At 40.2% G+C, this 14,227-nt stretch overlaps 1 protein-coding gene across 1 annotated transcript in view; it reads right to left on the bottom strand.

Annotated features, from left to right (window-relative positions):
- The window catches only part of ngef (neuronal guanine nucleotide exchange factor), a 40,216-nt gene that overhangs the window by 8,132 nt on the left and 17,857 nt on the right, over positions 1 to 14,227 (bottom strand). Inside the window, exons 5-10 of the mRNA XM_049576762.1 lie at positions 12,053 to 12,303; positions 10,518 to 10,678; positions 10,254 to 10,406; positions 6,630 to 6,759; positions 6,386 to 6,460; positions 2,648 to 2,737 (exon numbers count right to left, since the gene is read on the bottom strand). Of these exons, the coding sequence (XP_049432719.1) occupies positions 2,648 to 2,737; positions 6,386 to 6,460; positions 6,630 to 6,759; positions 10,254 to 10,406; positions 10,518 to 10,678; positions 12,053 to 12,303 (860 nt within the window). The remainder of the gene's footprint in view (positions 1 to 2,647; positions 2,738 to 6,385; positions 6,461 to 6,629; positions 6,760 to 10,253; positions 10,407 to 10,517; positions 10,679 to 12,052; positions 12,304 to 14,227) is intronic.

Here is a 14,227-nt window from a genome sequence, read left to right as displayed (position 1 = left end):
ACCAGCGCAAGTTGGCAGCGGCCCTATCTGCGATATTTTGGCCTAATTTTTGTACCGTGGGAAGAAGTGGAGATGCGGAGTCATCTTTTTATGCAGTCTTTGGTCTTTACCAAACAGCACCACAACCGTATCAGATGACTTATGAGTACTTCAACAATTAGTACAGTTTTTCTTTTTTCTTTAACGTGACATATCCTTTCATCAACCAATCAGCTTAGTGTGATTCATTTTTGTCTGTTCTGCTTACAAACCAACATGTGCCATAAAAGTTATAGATTTTTACTTGTTTTTTTGTACAACCGCTTATTAAGTATACCTTTTTTTACTCAGAGATTTGCTTTTTTGCCTTTTTGCATCAGATATTGATGGACAGATGATAGCAGGGAGGCAGACAGCAGATGAGTTGAGAGAGGGGTATGATGTGTAACAAAGGCCCACCACTGAGGATGTTTGCCATATTTTTCTGTCCCCCTTTCTGTGTGTTTAGCCCCTTGAGTCTTTTTTTTTTAAACCTCTATCCTGCATGTTCTTTTAATGTGCCCCACCCTTCCACAGTTATGACACTTCTCCCTGGCAAACCTGTCGCTTCTTGCCACATGGCTTGCCCTGCCACTTCTGTAGCATTTCCTTGTTTCTGTCTAGACTTGTCAAGACTGTCAAGACTGTCATATTGTTCACAGTTTCTTTCGTGTTTTGTAAATCCGCTGTCTCTACTTGCTTCCCATATGGCCTATGCAACCTTCAGAGCTTTTCCAACAGTCACTCCGTCAGTCTGACAGTATAGTTTCCACTCTATTCTGTTCTCATTTATTATATTACTTAGTCAGTACCCTGTGTAAGCTTTCTCAGCTCTGCCACATATACAATCACACTTTCTTCAGGCTTGCTCTTTCTGGAGATAAATTTCCGATGCTGCATTTTTTTTCTCACTAGGTTTTGGGTAAAGAAATGAAATGATATTCTATCTTCAGGTCTGTTGGAACTCAGTAGGTTCCTCATCAGTTTATAAGTCTGGGCACTCACACAATCAGTAACACAGATCTTTTGTTTTCTTTGACATCAATGCCGACATGGCACAGACATGGTGCAGAATTTCACAGTATACTTCTTTGGTGACTTGCTATTACAATGTTTTACCAATCTGCTGTGCAGCAATGGTTCTTTTTCTTTGTGAAAGAGAGCGCCCAGCTTCCTCCAAGCATGCAGTGTTAGGCCTGTAGGTCCACTAGTTGGTCACTAGTTGATTGACATAAATGGTGTTCTTTTGCCTTTATAATAATTAATGCCACCAAATAACAAACTAAGGCCATCAGGCTGTGAACCAATAAATTTATGCATATTTATCTTTGTTGCATTGCTGTGTTGCATAAAATATGACCAGTCTTTTGATTGTAGCTTAAATTACACTTTAAAAACAAATCAATTTCCCAGGATTCCTGGGATTGTGTGCCTCTGGTCTTAGGACAGAAAATGTCTAATTTGTGGGAAAAATCTTATGCCCAGTCAGTACCACATTTCACAGACTGTTTGTGTCAGCCTAGCTTCATTTCATTTGCTAAGCTAGCATGATGCACAATGTCCATGACAAACTTTTCTTGGTTTATCCTTGTCGCCATATGTGATAGCTTCAGATATCATTTAATATGGGCATTGTCAGACTTGCTTTAGTACTGACAACACAGTTTGCTTACATTATAAATGCCAAAGCAGATACCACATCCACTTCAAAATATTGTTGATTTGGAAGTCTGTGTCATGGCATATACCACTTGCAGGATGACAGCCGACAACATAGTCAAGCAAATATATGGAATGGAACCTCTCATTAACACTTCTTCCATGTTGAAGAATTAGGGTGGAAAACTATATGTGGCAAAATAATCAAGTAAATTAGCCTTTAGCCCAAGAAAAAAACAAAACAAAAAAACTTTGTTATCCTTTGAGCAATACAATATTGCAGCTATTCTTTTGGCTCTAAGACCCTACATAATGATGGACATTATTTCCAAGCAATAATCAGGAGTTTATAATTATGCAGTACAACATGAACTCTACACATCCCTCTTGTTAGCAGTTACACACCATGCCATGCCATATTTAATTGGTCTTGTTTATGTGAGTGTATCTACCATTGACTAATAATTCAAATACTAGTGAAATGTGATGTGTGAAATATAATGATGTGCAATACTTATGTAAGTATAGTGCACATTAGATTGTGGGATATACAGTAGATAGCTGCAGGGGATAAAGCACATGTCCATAACAGGTCAAGAGAAAGCCACATTTCTCGGCTTCATTTCTCAAACCTTTGGAATGGGGCAGACTTATTTACTTATGATGTATTCAGTCTTGAAATCCAGACTTGAAGAAAGTGGCCTCTGAACTGGCACACAGCTGTAGTCTGAACAAATCCTTTTAATCCTGAACACCATTTTTGTATTGTATTGCATTGACTGATTATTACTAACTGATTGCCGTGTCCCTCTCCTTTTGCTTTGTTACAGCCACATCAACAAGCCTTCATATTATATAAAATGTGTGGGTAAAGAAAAAACCTGATCATAAAATCTGCAATGTGCCATCATGAAAACAATACTTTGTGACTTCATCATGTTGTAAATGCAAATAGTAAGATGTAATTTACCTTGGATTTAAACTCCAGTGTTTTCTCGATGCTGATAAGCTCCTCAGTGCGACTCATTTTTCGCACCCCCTCGTTACACTCTTTCACAATCTGAGAATGACACAAACATTCACCATCAATGAATAACCTTAAAACATCATATGATATTGTTTTTTCTTCTTTGTATGTTATATTTGATTGTCATTGTCATAGAATGTAAAAAATATACATGTGTTTTTCCAATATACTAAAACGGGTAGCCTAAAAAAAATGAAAACAAAACAAAAAACTTTGGAACTCAGTTCCTACAGAACACTGGCTGCACCTGTAATTTATGCCGGGAGGCTTGAGCTTCACTTGTCCATGCATGTATTAATAAAATATGTTTGACACAGCAAATATCAGTAATACTCAAAAAATTAGTCTTATTTCAAAACAAATCCTTATTTGAGATTCTATGATACATTTGATGCTGCCACAGACAGTGTTGGGCAGGTTACTCTCAAAATGTAGTATATTACATATTACTAGATACCTTCATTTGAAAGTAATTAAAAGTTAGTTTACAATATTACTTTCTGTGTAGAGTAATAAGTCACTTATTACACTATTCTTGCATTACTTTCACCAAAACGAGCTCAGAAGAACTAATGATCATTTTAAATGGATGAGGGTCATGTTTTTTCACAGCAGGTAATCAAAGCACAGAAGCTCCAGTTTATTACAGTTCATTTCAAATCCAGAGCTGCACAGGTCTGACCCATTCATGCATTCACATACAGTGGTTACCACTTTGTATTAAAATCCCCTGCTTACATTAATAATAGCCCGATGATATAGAACAATTAAATAGCCTAGACCTTTTTAAATAAATGAATAGCCTTGACACAGGGAGGGTCAGGCAGAGGATCAAAGTCTGATAATTTTGAGATACAGATAAATATTTGTGGACTATGACATGAAACACAATAAACAAATATTGAGGTTAGAACAACAAATGGATAGGAGTGCGATTAAGTAACTATGAGGAGCGCAAATTAATATACCAGAGCTGTAAGACCCACCTGCCAGTTCCCAGTATGTCGGTCAACCACAACAGCACCAGAAAAGCACCATAACAGAGAGTTCTGCGTAAGAACAGAACTGTGTGCCGGTGTTGCTCTGCAGTTGTGGGGGATGTGAATGGAATCACATCCAATATATACTAACATCACCCAGAAGTGTTGTTCATGGGGATGAGAAAAAACAAACTGGAAGCCAGTTCACATTTATGAAGCTAACGTTTGCTAGAGATCTTATGTGAGGAGAGCTGGCAGCAGGAGCAGAAGAGTCGGAGGCCAGGAAATCCTGGACTTCCCTCCAGAGAAGGAAACCAAAACACCTGGCACTGAGGGGTTTGCACTGGCCGAATTCAAACTGCTACAGTCACTGACCGAAGCTCCATCTCCTGAGCTGGTGCCCGCTCTTCTTTTAGAGAAGCCGTCCACAGAGGCAAGGAGCGAGGCAGAGGGACTATCAGGTGGCTAACAGTAAATTCTTGTTTGATTTGTTGTATGATAAACAGAGAGGGAACCCCGCACAGAGCTAGTTTCGAGCAGCACAACCCGAGGCGCGCTCAGTTTGGTAGTTTGGCAGACTGAGGTGAGCTGAGATGGGTGTGGCGGCGCAGCAGGGGGAGGTGTCCACAGATCCAGCTTGGCACAGTGACAGTTTCGTGCCAAAAGGCTTCGCCAAAGGTGCGCTAAAAGCTCGCCATCTGAAACCAGGTCTACTGTCAGCGCAGGGGGAGTGCAGCCAGTGTAAGCCGAAGTTTGGCTGACCGGCGGACAGTGCGCACACGTCACCAAAACCTCACAGGCAGGTTTCCAGAATGTCAGGCACATTAACGATGCAATAAATACCCACAAAAAACACTATTCAATGCAACTATCTGCAATCAGCACATAAATGTATCTCTATATCGACTGTCCCGTCACATCTGATGTCAGATCAAAAGGGGATTGTCACAGTTTGGCACGTTTGGCACGCGTAATGGAAACCCAACCTGATTTGATTAACACAGCCTGCAAAGTAATGAGTTCACATCCCTCTCAGCCAATCATAGCCACAGCATCAGATAGGGAGTATATATTCAGCATCTGTCATCTTAGAAAAGTCAAAAGAAAACAAACAGAGTGAGACTGTGAGAGAGAAAGAGAGAGCGCGCAAGCACACGAGAGAAACGCAACATTGATTTACAATTGTGGTGACCTCCTCCCAGGCTACCTTTGCATCATCAGCCCACATATTGACCTTTGGTCATGGACTTTCCACGTCAAGATATGGCGATATGCCTGTTACATGCATTGTCTGTTTTCAAAATACACTTCCGTTTTCACATGAAATGTACAGTTTGCATAGTCTCTTTCAAAATAAATGTAGTACGTTGGTACAACACCACAAATTGATGTTTTTTTCCTTCAACAACAAACACACGTGGTTATGATTTGCCTTCACACGCATATGGTTGGGTTTAGCCAACAAAAGCGCATGGTTGGGTTTAGGAAAAAAGAACAAGGTTTGGCTTTCCAATATTATGGGAAGTGAACATCGGCCTCCCAGTTGAAGGTCGGCAGTTGTTGGACCCATCTACCATCCCTCCCACCCACCCTAATCTGACTTCCGCTGTCTTAACGTTTGTTTTTGTCCTGCTGTGTTTTTCCCCTGACGCTGCGAAGCGGAGGTAAACAATAACGCTCACCAGCCGCGTATCATGCCAACGTCAAAGGATGGTTTTCATGTTGGCATGATACGGGGCCAAGCGCCGGTTTTCAGCAGGTTTTCAGTGAGACCAGGTTGTGGTGTCTGGTGGAAGAGGCACAGCACAGAGAGGAGGGAGCTGCTGGAAGAGAGTGTTATTTAAAAATCTGCCTCTTTTTCTGCCATTCCAGAAATCTGCCTACACATTGAATATATATATATATATATATATATATATATATATATAAAACTTTGTGGAGCAACTGCTTAGACATAAAAACACAACTGAGCACAATATCTATCAAATTTGCTGTAACCTAGACAAAGTGCAAAGTCATTGCAGGGTTACCGGTCACACCTGACTAACAAACTCCAATCAGAGGCATCAGTATGAGTGATTTCTTAGCAGCTGGTTTGCCGAGATACTGGCAGAGCCTTCCAGCCTCACCCAGTGTGAGCTGGTCATACCCTACAATTACCTCACTGCCTTATCCCAACCAATGAAAAACAAACAACAAAGCAAATATGTTGTTTTAAAGGGTCTTATTATTTTCTGTTAGTTGAAGTGTATTCTGACTGTCCTGGTATTAAAACAAGAGACTGGAAAACCCTGTTTTTTTGTTTGTTTGTTCCTTTGTTAGTTGTTTTTTTAAACTGGTCTGGTTAACCACGTTCTCAAACCTATTTAAAATCAGTTATACAGGAAAGAATGATGAGATGAGAAACAAACCAGGGAGGGTGTAAGTCACCCAAACACTGCACAGCCGTGTATAACAGATGGTTTTCCAAGTTTGGAAAGTCATCATGGCGACATTCACTTCGTCTTTCATCTTTAACAATCAGCATAAATTACGCTGTTCATGTATCCAGCCAGGAACGTGTCCTTTCATGTATTTGACTGTACGTAAATAAATGTGTCAACACAATGACAGTCATAATGATATGACTATCATTGTGTTGACTTCCTCCTTACTGCCTTCCTCAACCCAACTTGGGCCCCGCCCCCTGACTGATGCTCACCTGCTCCAGTTGCTGATGTGCTTTTATAGCATTTGCCTCCCTCTCTGAGTTTTCTTCAGCTTTTTTCAGGATATTCTGTATGAGAAACAAAGTCAAATAAAAACAACAGGAGCCTCAAGCAGAAATCCTCTTCAGTACCAAGCCCCTATTTATTACTGTTAAAATATATCCAATCTCACTTGCAATTTTACTGCACAGTATCTATTTGTATCTGTTTAGTTTTAAGTCATGTTGGCACACTCACCTGTACAAGCAACTTGAGCCTTGTGATCCTCTGGAAAGGAAGGATTAGGAATGAGGTAAAGGACAGGCCCCTGACGCGTGGATGGTTCTCCAGTGCAGCCATGGCTTCACGAAATGCCTGGTTTCCCTCTCTGGACAGTAATGTTGAGACAACACAATGCTTAGTTGATGATACAGCTTCATTACAAACACACACTTTCCCTCTCTCTTTTTGATGCGCTGGCAAAGGAAAGAGAAAGAATGAGGAAAAAGACACTGTTACACTAACCTAGATCATTAGGTTTCTGCTGATCATCCATGGATAATGACCACATTGGCTGTATTGAGGGCTCATTGACTTCACTGTATTAAAGAATTTTACTCTAAGTAGGCTTGAGTATAATTTTCTTAGTGTCAACAAATCCCATGAAAATTCTTAAACCAACAATGTGTTAGGCCATCGCTCAGTACTTTCAAACCTCCCTACCCAGTCTGTGGCTAGCAGGTTCAAGTCTGTTGAAGATGTGAATCTTTAAAAAGAGCTCAAAAATATATTTTAGTTTTTGTCAAAAAGTCTGGAATAAAAAGTCTGGTTTTGTGTGCAATTTGTTTATTTTGTAGTAATTAGTGCCATAGCTACATTTAAATTGGCTGAAAAAAATCATTTGAAAGACTGAATTTTGTGTAAAAAATTGTGAAAGTTCTCTGAGACCCCTCTCAACTCTTAAAGGTGCAAAATGGTTTAGTCCACCCCTGAAGACCTACTATGATTTGTCTCTAAACACAACTAGAGCCAAGTAAGTGACTGCTCATGCTGCTGGAGCACTAACGTACACTGTCATGTAGTTCTTTTTTTTTTAAAGATTATTTTTTCGGGCTTTTTTGCCTTTAATGGATAGAACAGAGTGAAATGGGATGAGAGAGAGACCAGGGGGGTTAACATGCAGAAATGGTCGCAAGCCGGAGTCGAACCTGCGATCGATGCAACGAGGCATCACCTCTGTACATGGGGCGCCGGCACTATCCACCACACTACCAACGCCCCAGAAAAGAAATTTTTAATTCAATTTATTTATTTATTTTTTTACATACTTTATTAATCCCCAAGGGGGAAATTCCATGTTTTCACTCTGTTGTCATATACATATACACACAGGCCCGAAATACACACAAACAGCACCTTTAAATGTTGAGACGTCAGAGTGAGGGGGCTGCCCATGGACAGGCGCCCCGAGCGGTTGGGGAGTTACTAGCTACTGAGCTAGTAACTGAGCTACTGCCGTCCCAACAAAAACAATGGACAAAAGAATGAAGGAAAACTTACTTTATAAAAATAAATAAATAAATAAATAAATAAATAAAAATCTGAAAAGGTGCGTGAGAGAAACATGGATCAAGAGATGAAGGTTGGGGGGCCAACGGAGACTGCTTATGCACAGGGCTCAGACTTTGGTTTTACGCACTTGATTATATATACAATGTTTATAAATGTGTCTGATTGACATTTTTACAGAACCACTGTAGACTGCAAAACAGTTTAAAAAATGGCAAACAACGGACACAAACAATGTATTACCACAAGATTACATCTCTCATTTTAATTTTATATCTTCCTCAACGTATCTCCTGCTGCAGGCTCTAGAAAACTGTGTGTATGCCTGATCTGAAGTATGTGTTAGGTGTACCGATTCCTCCTTTTAAAATGCATGTGTGAGAACTGGCATATGCACATTTTTTGTTTGTTTTTGTTTATATGTCTGGCCCCAGGGAGGCATGGGTGTTCCAAAGAAGATGGCAGAAAGAACAAGTCCTAGGAAGCTATAGCAACACACAAACATGACACACAGTGTAAAGGTTACAGAGGAATCCAGCCATGAACTGTTTAGTAGAGCCAGATAAGATTTTAACTTGACACAAACTACTTAGAGCAGCTTCACCACGTTCAACAAGAACAAGGTGTGTTGGGGCTACAGTTGTAACTATAAAGTATGGGTAGGTAACAAATATACGCTGCTCCCATTTTACATTTAATACAATAAAAACTAACCTGTGCTTTCTCACTAAATTGTTTAGCAGCTCAGTTTGTTTTGTATCTAGTTGACTTGTCACATGGCATGAATGTTGTGGAAGTCAAGTCTTAACGTTTCACTTGTAATGATGTATGTTGGTATTCCCGTCATACTGATTAGACATGGCAATCACTCATCAAATGTGACGCCCAGTCAAGTGCAGCAGCATTTCCCTGTGAGAAAACACTGCAAAACTATTTTACAACCCAGTGTCTGAACCAGGACATAAGGAAGATAAAAGTAAAACAAAAAACTTGATGACAGGAGAAATGATGGCAAGATGAGCAACAAATCCCTGATTTTGATTTTCCAGTAACCTTACTGGTTACTGGAAAATCTTTTTCAGTTTTTTGTCTTTCATGAGACTTTTTTGATGTTAAGAAAGATATGTTGTCTCATTAGCCTTATCCTTTAACGGTATACTTTGATTAAACAGTGAAGCCCCTCAACACAAATCAAGACACTTACTGGAACCTGCTATTTAATAGGGACTGTTCTCTATTCATCAGAGGAGGGGGGTGGCTGAACCTGTATAGCAGATCAAGCAATCTGAGGTCTTATGTGAAGAGGTTTGCTCCTGTACCTCTTTTAATGAATGTGAAGTAAGCAAGCAAATCTCTTTTGTTTTATGAGACACAGTCTGGAAATAATCTGTTCTGAATGGCAGCTAAAACCTCTCAAGAATCTCCCAGCCTGTATGAGGAAGGAGCATGCTTCACAAAAGAGAGAGAAGGAAAACAGCTCCTCTCCTCCTCCCAAGAATCACAATAATTAGTCACTGTGTTTTTGCACATAATGTCATCTTGTTCCTCAACTGATATAACTAACATTTCTACATTGCAGCTCAGCCACCGATGTGATCGTATGCGACAAGTCATTAGGCTCGGCACTCTTAACACCCTTATGATTGTGTTCACTACAAAACAGATGAACATAACATCTAATGGATCTGCTTTCTTTCTTGCATCTCGAAAATGTTAGCTCAAAAACCAGTCACGGGTTTTACAATTTCCATATTCAATTTGAAAACAAGCAGCAGGTCTCAGAAGTTTTTCCAGTTGCTGGCAGAGGTACATGCCCTCCAAGGCACCTGCCTTCTGCAGCTCGTGGGAACGCCACACTCTCACTCAGGTATGCGTGGTTGATGAAGAGAGACACACGCATTATATGCATAGCCAACCACACCCTGCACATCACATTTGTCATGATCAAAAACAAACCTGTTCTCCACTGAAAAGACGAGCTGACAACATTCATAGACATAAAAAAAAGCATGTATGAGGGATGACGCCTATTATTCTTTCTCACAGCTCCTCTCTCTCCAGGCATGTATTCGTCATCAGTTGTCAAACAGGCTACAGTTTTGTTCTCTTTGAGCTCTTGTATTATTTACTGCTTTCAAAAGACAAAAATACTGTCTGATATAAAAAAATCATAATACATTTTGATAAATCATCACCATTTGCTTCAACAAGAAAAAGCTTCCTGCCTCATATTCCACTGAACAAATAACTGCTAGTGTATGAAGAAGGCATGGTCCATGTTGTAACTGATGTAGTTATAAAATAGGTACTCACAAAATGCGTCTGTAGTTCTTCTCCTGGTACACCTGGTTAATGACGTATTTGATGAAGACACTGAAGTGTTCCACGGCATGGAAGTAAACAATGTCACACACATCAGAAATCAAAATAGACTTCTCAATGCGGTGCTCGAGATCCATCAGGAACCTGAAATTTGTAGGAGACCATTATGCAGAGATGTGAAGCAAAAGCTTGTTTGCTGGACTGGAAGTATGATGATGTATGATCAGATCTGTGTTAATCAAGACCTTGTCCTACCTTTCACTGGCTTTCATGACCTCCTCAATGTTGGAGAACAGAAAATGCATGTCAGATTGGCTGAGAGTGTTGATTAAAACAGGGTTACGTAGGAAGTGAGTCTCTAAAATTTCCAAACTCTTGTAGTACGATGCTTCTGAGGTAACAAGCTCAAACATGGCCTAGAAAGAAAAACAAATCACAAGGCCACATTAATACTAATACTACTTATTAATACGATAAAAATTCCAATGAAGTATGATGCTGATCCTGCTGGCATAACTGGCTATGGCTGGTTTCACTGATTTTGGCTAAAAAAAAAAAAGATCAAATTACCAGATTCAAATGATGGATGTGTAACACAGTAATTAAATTGTTTTTGTGTCAATGGAATCCATGTGGCTTCACAATCTGTTTGCATGAATATTCATGAAGCAATCAGCTGTCAGTCTCAAATTTTAGCCATGCTAGCCATACTAGCAATGTGGCTCTAAGTATGGCAATGTTGGTCTTTCAGCTGGTCTGTCCACCAAGTTGATCCAGACTGAAATATCTTAGCAGACATTCATGGTCCCCAGGTGATGAAATTGGCCTTCTTTGGTGATCACTTGATTTTTCCTTTATAGCCAACATGAGGTCAACATTTTCCTCTGATCAGGATGTTATCAGCTCATTAAATGGCCCTTGTCTGTAGTTATAAGCCTCATAGGGGTCAGGGGTGTGCTACACTTACTGGTACGTTCAGAAGGCTGTTATCAGCCCTTCAGTGGCTGTTACCAGTTCATTAGGTTTCACTTTCACCTTCATCAGATTTAGGTGCCAAAAAGACATGGTCAGGTTTAGAAAAAGATCATGGTTGGGCATCAATACTGGTTTCACATGGGACACAAACCCTAGTGTCTTGGGTGAAAGTCTTCTTTTTCACCCATCCACCAGCCCTATATGTGGCGTTTTTCACAAAATGGGAGAAAATCCCAGTAATTAATTTCAAAGTTTCATTTCATGGCCTGATAATGGCCTTTGTAACCTTAAAGGAGGTGTAGTAGGCTCCTACTAATCCATATCTATGATGCTTATTATAACTGATACCAGAAATTTCATTGCCTTATAACAGCCAAATTGGCTGGTATTTTTGGGCTTTCTCAACAATTATTTGATGGATTGCCATCAAATTTGCTACAAACATGCATGATCCTCAGAGGATTAATCTTTATGACTTTAGTGATTCCTTGATCTCCATCAAGCACCATTGGCTGCTTAAATTTCACTCATCCTGTAAAATATCCCTATATCTACTAAATAAATTGTGCAGACATTCATTGTCCCCAGATGACGTATCCCACTGACTTTTTCAGATTTTTACCATCACGTTGACATTTGTGGTTTTAAGGGAAAAGTCATGACAACGATAAGATGGATTGCTGAGTATTTTGGTACAGATATTCATGATCTCCTCAGGATGAATTGTGGAATAACTGTGGTGACAAACATCAGGAATGCAATATTTTACAACTAATGTTTGCACCTATCCATATCACCTTCACAAAATTGCTCACCTCTTGCATTATGATTTCTTTATGCGGTAACTGGGTGAGTAGGCCACTGGCCTGCACAGCTTCCAGGTTCTGCCACAAGCTCAGTGACCGAGCACTGTTCCTAAGCTGCAGCTGTAACACTGGAGGGGACATGCCACCGGACTCTGCCACCACAGTCCCTGCTGTTAAAGTAGGAGAGAGGTTCTCTTGCTGCCGCCGTTGCTCGATCTCGTGCTGCTTGGAGGTGTCCCGGTATTCCTGGTACAGGAAGGCTGGAGGGTCAAAAGACAATAAGTCAGGTACACATGTAAAATTTGTTGTGGCTTTTTGCAAATACCTGTAATACCACTGTGCTAAAACTGTGTCACTATTAGGTGGGAGAAACAAGGTGAGGGAGGGTGCACTCTCATTTTAGGTAATATTACTTTGTTTGTCCTGCTACTTTTATGCTTGGTAATCCTCTCAGACAAATAGTTAAGATCCCGAAAGCCTTTTCTTGACCAGTTACCATCACACTATATAACTATCACACATGGGCAGCAAAAAAGAAAATTGTCTTCTCTGGCAAGCTAGCAGTTTTATACAACAGCAAGTGTATAACAGTATCCTGCAGCTGGTGGGCACAGAGATGTTTCATCTCAAGTCTTTATACAAAATACAGACTTTCAAATTTGTGCTGCAGAAGATAAACCACATCGTCCATAGTTACTATCTTCTCCAAAATATGAGCAAATTAATACAACAGTACTTGGCAAACAGCCAATCAAATTGCAAAGGAGCAGCAGGAAATCAGCCACACTTGGCATCACATTTGTACCATTCTGCTTTCATATCCAAAGGCTTTGGGCATGTGTATTAATTTTTTCCCACACTCGGGGCAGTTGTCATTGGGAGCATGGGGCTATCTCTACATATAGCTGTCTCTTGAGACAAGCGCAATTAAAACCCCTAAAGTCCAGCAACTGACTTTAAGTTGTAAAATGATGATAAATAACAGCAACAACCAAGGATTTTTATGTGATGCATTAATCCAGAATCATACAAATTTATTAGTTACTCAGTACCAATAACACCTGCTGCCAGCACACAGGGCTGTGCCCCACTTGCCCCATTACCTCTATGTCTATGAGACATTTTCGAGACAGTATAAGGAACAGTTTTAGACAGGCTCAGACAGGCTGTGTTAACCTTCTGTCTTTCAGCAAAAAGTGCTCCTACTTCATAATTTTCACTTTTTACTTCCAAATTTGCCAAATACCTGAGCAGTTTTATAATATGCAGTGTGATAGACTGACAGTGCTGGGGGGAAATTAAAGACTTTCTTATACACCAGTCTGACAAATATCCACTGAAATATACATGGTAGTGGTAATAAGATCAGTTCTGTTGGTCATCTTCTGTTCTGTCATCATGACTCAGGTGCACATTGACGTTACACTATCCATGAACAAAAATAAAACTGAGATTATTTTATTCGGCCAACAAAATCTGTTAGATGGGTATGACAGCGCCATTGGCACCCTTAAGTCTCACTGCCACCCTTTTGCAAGGAACCTTGGTGTTATTTTGGACAGTGACTTTAGGTTTGATAAGCAGATAAGCTCTATTGTCAAAACAAGCTTCTTCCAGCTAAGACTATTAGCAAAAGTAAAGGCATTTCTCCCCTGAAATTATTTTGAGAAAGTTATTCACACCTTTGTTACATCACGCCTAGACTACTGTAACTCTTTGTTTGTTGGTCTTGACCAGTCAGCACTGCGCTGTTTACAGGTAGTCCAAAATGCAGCCGCCTGCCTGCTGACTGGAAAGAAACGGCGTGATCACATTAGTCCTGTCCTTGCATCTTTGCACTGGCTGCCTGTTAATTTTAGGATCCAGTTCAAGGTTTTATTAATTGTTTTTAAGTGTTTAAATGGTCTGGCACCGTCTTATTTATCAGAGCTTGCAGAGCTTGCCAGCTGCTCCTGGCAGTACCTCGGTCCAGACTCTACTCGTGGGGACAGAGCCTTCTCAGTGGCGGCCCCAAAGCTGTGGAACAGCCTACCTTTCCAGGTTAGAGCTGCACGGTCTGTTGAGCACTTTGAAACATTACTGAAAACCCATCTTTTCTCCTTGACGTTCAGTCCCAGCTAGGCGAGAATCCTTGGCTTTTACTCTTTTTACTCTTTCATTTCCTTTTTTATTCTAATTTTTAGT

Source organism: Epinephelus fuscoguttatus, linkage group LG5, assembly GCF_011397635.1.
Source record: "Epinephelus fuscoguttatus linkage group LG5, E.fuscoguttatus.final_Chr_v1".
Taxonomy (NCBI): Eukaryota; Metazoa; Chordata; class Actinopteri; order Perciformes; family Serranidae; genus Epinephelus; species Epinephelus fuscoguttatus.
Note: the sequence above shows the minus strand (reverse complement) of the source record. Positions and strands in the feature narration are given on the sequence as shown.